Here is a 5,805-nt window from a genome sequence, read left to right on the forward strand (position 1 = left end):
CATTATGGAGAGAGAGAGAGAGAGAGAGAGAGAGAGAGAGAGAGAGAGAGAGTCTAAATTATAGGTTTTCATTATATCCCTCCAATCTGTGAGTAATGGAGGAAGAAAGACTACATGAGTCGAAGGGGATGGAGTCAAATAAGCAAGGCTCATATGGACATAGATACTAGAACAGCAAACATAAGGCCCAAATGATTTTGCACCAGGTCCTCTGTGTGTCTGTTATGGCTATTAGCTTGGTGTTTTTGTGGGACTCCTAACAATGGGAGCAGTGTCTCCTTAACTCATTTGCCTATTCTTGAACTCATTTCCCCCAATGGATTGACTTTTCCAACACTGCTATGAGGGTTTTCAATTTGTCTTATTGTAGTTTGTTCTGTCCTCTCCTGTCATCTTGTTCTGTTTGACTGTCATCTCCTGGAGGCATGCTCTTTTCTGAAAAGGATACAAGGGAATGTCTCAGGGTAAAAGGAAAGGTGTTGAGGGAGCTAAGGAGAGTTGTGGGAAGGAAAATATGGTTGGGATTTATTATATAAGAGAGAAATCTATTTTCTAAATAAATCAAAGAAATAATGAATAATTGTGCTCTGAAATTCACACAAACAGAAGAGTACAAAGAGGTAGAAAGGGAGGTGGAAAGAAGTGACAGAAAAAACACACACAGAGGAAAGAGAGAGACAAACAGAGACAGAGAGAGAGGAGGGAGGGAGGGAGGGAGAGAGAGAGAGAGAGAGAGAGAGAGAGAAAGAGAGAGAGAGAGAGAGAGAAAGAAAGAATATTAGAAACTAAAGCCAAAATAGAGTCTAAAGTCCTTCCTCTCCTGAAGACATCAGACATAAAGGCTTTGAGCTGTTTGGACTATGACCAATCAGATTATGAATAATTATTTATTTTAATCAATGGCCATTAAATGCTAATCAAATCTTAAAATACCACCTCAGGCTCATGTTTAACAATAATGTGGTCACCACATTTTAATAAGGTTCACACATAATACTAACTCTTCCAACAGTGTGATTTATTGTAAAGTAAATGGGTCAACTTGAATATTAACATCAGATAAAATGTAGAGAAATGGTAGTTTCATGCTAATCAGAATTTGAAGAGGTTTTGTTCTACTGTAAGAGCACAGACAGAAGACAGAGATAAAAGATATAAAGTTCTTTCATATTTTTGAATCATTTTACTGATTAGATGATGTGGTTTATTACTGGAAAGAATAAACCACATCATCATAGTTTGGAATAGAAGAGAATGCAGACAAATATAAATATAAGCTAATGATTAGTATGTAGAGATAAAATAACATTCTGTGTGAAGGTGTAGAAAACTTGTTCCCAACAAGATCCAGGTTCAATCTTCACCATTAAAAATATTTATATATGTATGAAGGACTCCATGGGAATCTCAATGTGAAACACACACAAAACAAATAGCTAATATTAGAGTCAGAGGACAGGACACTAACCCAACTCTTATGGTAGTACAAATGCTCTTCCAATACATAATCTTGCCAATAAAAGCTCTCCAAAATTTCTTTTTTTCATTTCATAAAAATTTGTATCCTTCTATTTCCTTTGGATTCATTGAGTTAGTCTACTATAACCAGTATACATGCACAATACTGAATCCCTGCATTTACTTGAAACAGAGACTTACTGGAAAGAAATGTCAGGAAACCAAGTATCCTTGTGGAGAAAATCTCTCAAAAACTGTCCTTTTATTCATCATCAAAGAAAGGGCCTTAAGGAGGACAGATAATAAGGGTATAGCTATGATCTTGACCTTTTCATTATACTGCAGTATCTTTTTACATGTCCTGTAAAATAGTCAGGGCCTCCTGAATGGTATAATTTATTTTCTATGGATTTCATAGATGTCTTCCTGAAATGAACAAACAGTGTACAAATTGATAGTCACAGATGACTCAGGGTGTCATCCATATGGAAAGAGTCCTGCATTTCAGAGAGTGGTGCTGTGTGTGAGAGGGTCTTGAGATCACAGAGAATGCAGACAAGCTTAAGGTTTTGAAACAATAGCACGTGATTAATTCATAAAAGCCATGTGTTTGTACATTAAGAAATATTCATAAGATATAAGAAGAACATAATAATAAATGTAGATCTTGGACAAAACTGCCAAACACTCTAAAAAAATACAACATCTTCAACAAATGGTGCATGGAAAATGGAATGTTCATATGCATAAAAATGAAATTAGATGCATATCTATGACCCATGTAAAATCATCACCAAATGAACCAAAAACCTCAGTATGAACCATAAAATTCTGAAACTACTAAAAGTAAACATGGACAGTCCTCTACAAGACATCTGTACAGGAAAAGACTTTTGAGATAGAACTCCACTTGACCATGAATTAATGCCAACAATTGACAAACAGCACTCCATAAAACTGATCAGAAAATGCTGATCACATAAGATAATTTGCTTCATTCAACATGTGGTGTATGCTAATTACCTGTACAAACAATCCAAGAATTATTTGTAGTAATATTGGAACAAAAATCTGAGAACAACATTGTAATCAAGTTGACACATTGCTAGCCATCTTATTGGTAGTATCTTTTGTGAAAGAGGTCAGCCTAACGTAGAGACACTGGCAATGAGCAGTAGTAGATCAAAGTTGGTCTCAAGTCAAAATGCTTTCTGACAAAGTAGAACCACAGAGGGAAGAAAAAAGATAATCTTATGTTCCTGCAGAAATGAACTGTTTCAATGATGGGGTTCCTGAGTGTAAGGAACTAAGTTGAGAAATAATGATAAATAAATATGATAGTATTAGCTTATAAGAATTCTCGGGGGTCCTGAGACTATGGCTTATAGGCAGAATATATTGGTTCTACCAGGCTCTGGATTCCATGCTTATTATTAAAAACAAAGTAATTCTATATAGAAAAAATTTTAGTTCCACATGAAATGTATTACATACAACTTATTATGAACATATGATTTAATTTGTGATTATGAATATTCACACTGTAAATTACTACCAAATATGAGTCTGGTAAATTTACATCATAACATTTATTTCACCAATCAATACCCATTTCCCACTTAACACAATATCTATGTTGTGTCATTACTATACAGCATATGACAGCATAATGGATTAAAGACATATCTAAGAAAATATTTTCTTACTAAGCTGTCTCTTCAGAGCACCCTTAATCTCATTATTCTTAAGGCTGTAGATGAGGGGATTCAACATGGGAACCACGACCATGTAGAACACAGACACTACTTTGTTCTGGTTCATTGAGTAGCTTGATTTAGGCATCACATAGATGAAGGTGACAGTCCCATAGTAGAGAGTGACTGCAGTGAGGTGGGAGGTGCAGGTGGAGAAGGCCTTGTGGCGGCCCTCAGTGGAGCGCATCTTCAGAATGGTGATGAGGATATAGATGTAGGAGATGGCTATGACAAATACTGTTACCATAGTAACTGAGCCAGCTGAAAATGAGATAACAACTACATAGACACTGACATCAGAACAGGAGAGTTCCACCAATGGAGCAAAATCACAGAAAAAGTCATTGACTCTATTTTGTTCACAAAATAGAAGAGAAAAGAAGGAAAAAATAAAGGAGGAAGAGTTAAGAAATCCCCCTATATATGATCCCAAAACTAACTGGATGCAGACTTTTGAGGACATTTTAGTTGAATAAAGCAGTGGGTTGCAGATTGCCATAAATCGATCATAAGCCATGGCAGCCAGAAGGAAGCATTCAGATGCACCGAAAAAAGCAGCCGAGCTGAGCTGGATGCCACATCCAACGTAGGGGATAGTATTTTGCTTTACCAAGAAGTTGACAAGCATATTAGGTGTGACAGAAGATGAGAGGCCTATGTCAACAGTAGCTAGGTGACTGAGAAGAAAATACATGGGGTGATGGAGCTGGGAGGAAACCATGATGAGAAGAATGGTGCTGAGGTTCCCAGACATGGTCACCAGGTAGATGCACAAGATGATGATAAAGAGGACGACTCTAAGGACTGGGTCATCGGTCAGGCCCAATAAAATGAACTCTGTCACCGCAGTATGGTTCCCATCCTCCGGGAAAGCCATGGGAGTGCGTAGCTGCTGCCAGAGCAAGGCTGTGATGGAGACAGGACAGGAAGGATTTATAAATATGTGACTGCATTTTCATTAACACACAGATACACGTTGTTACAAAAAATATATTGGTGGGAAGAATTTCGCCCATGAACCTATGAACATTTCTAAGCCTGGCAGACTCTGGAGGACAAACAACTCTGCCCCAGGTCTGCTGCCCTGGGCATGAAGAATTTTACCCACAAACGTCTGAGTGTTTCTAAGCCCGGCAGACTCTGGGTGATAAGCACAGTTTTCCCTTCCTTGTATTCTATGGATGTCAAGGTCAAGGGAAACATGCACTCCCCTACCACTGCCCCCTGTGAAAGGCGGGAAAGCTGATGTAAGGGGCTTGCAAATGGAAAAGCTGGCTTTGCAGCTCACCTGAAAAAAACAGTGGTGTGATAACGGGAGAAACAGCCTCTCTCCTTGATGTTTGCTGCTTTAAGTGAGCTAGCCTGGGAAGTATCGGGAGCTCACCTTGATAGTGCTGATGGTAGCAGGCTAAACAATCCAGCTACCACTCAGGCCCAGAACCAGGACTACAAGGTACACCACCCCAAAACCCATCTCATCTATGAACCTCCCAGGCATGTAAAGGGGCCAAGTCTGCAAATCCAAACCTACAGGATCTCCATGATACAAGGCAATAATAATATATCCAAGAGGAGTTCTAGTGAGAGGCCAGTTACAGGGGTGTAGTAGAAACCAAAGTCCTCAAGCCAGAACAATGACTCATTGTAATGAAAAGATGTATAAACTAAATGGGATAATGTGTGATTCATTGCCACACTACAGCTTCCATGCCAATATTTTTTATTTGTTTTTTGTTTGTTTGTCTGTTTTGCTTTGTTTGGGCTTTGGGGTTTTAGTTTAAAGTTTATTTTTGGAAGGAGGTTACAAGAACAGAGGGTGGAAGTGAGGGAACAAGGAGAGGTGTGGAATTGGGATGCATGATGTGAAATTCACAAAGAATCAATAAAAAGTTAAAAAATATATCATTCAAAATATATAATTTGAGATTACATTGGAATCTCAGTGTTTATATATTCATATGTATAGAATCATAAATTTCTAAATGAAATTCTAGAAATGTCCTTTAATGTATTTTTCATTTACATTGAGTGTATATAATAAAATATACATATGGATTTTAAAACTAAGGATGTTGGTATGAGTGAGGATTATGAAAATAGCAAAACAGTTATTATATACACAAGAAAAATTAAATTTTACAAATGTACAGTTTGTCATGAAGTTTTAAATAATTTGTCAGGTTCAAATATCCTTTCCACTCTCCTCTGCTGCCCAAGACTGGCCTTATCCTATAGCCACACTGATGAATATATTGCATATCACCATAGAACCTTCATCCGGCGATGGCTGGAGATAAAGACAAAGACCCACACTGAAGCACTGGACTGAGCTCCCAAGGTCCAAATGAGGAGCAGAAGGAGGGAGAACATGAACAAGGAAGTTAGGACCATGAGGGGTGTGTCCACCCACAGAAATGGTGGGACTGATCTAATGGGAGCTCACCAAGGCCAGCTGGACTGGGACTGATGGAGCATGTGATCAAACAGGACTTTCTGAATGCGGCTGACAATGAGTACTGACTGAGAAGCCAAGGACAATGACACTGGGTTTTGATTCTACTGCATGGACTGGCTTTGTGGGAGCCTAGTCGGT

At 38.3% G+C, this 5,805-nt stretch overlaps 1 protein-coding gene across 1 annotated transcript; it reads right to left on the minus strand.

Annotated features, from left to right (window-relative positions):
- Positions 1-3,144: 3,144 nt before the first annotated feature.
- LOC121457710 (olfactory receptor 490) lies at positions 3,145-4,089 on the minus strand. The gene has a single exon (XM_041666650.1). The coding sequence runs from the start codon at positions 4,087-4,089 to the stop codon at positions 3,145-3,147; it is 945 nt and encodes a 314-aa protein (XP_041522584.1).
- Positions 4,090-5,805: the final 1,716 nt, after the last annotated feature.

This window comes from Microtus oregoni, unplaced genomic scaffold (genome assembly GCF_018167655.1).
Source record: "Microtus oregoni isolate MIOR12 unplaced genomic scaffold, Mior012 000016F_ref0000370, whole genome shotgun sequence".
Classification (NCBI taxonomy): Eukaryota; Metazoa; Chordata; class Mammalia; order Rodentia; family Cricetidae; genus Microtus; species Microtus oregoni.

Excerpts from the sequence above, each read along its gene's own strand:
- LOC121457710 (XM_041666650.1), bottom strand. The coding sequence starts at position 4,089 with ATGGCTTTCCCGGAGGATGGGAACCATACTGCGGTGACAGAGTTCATT.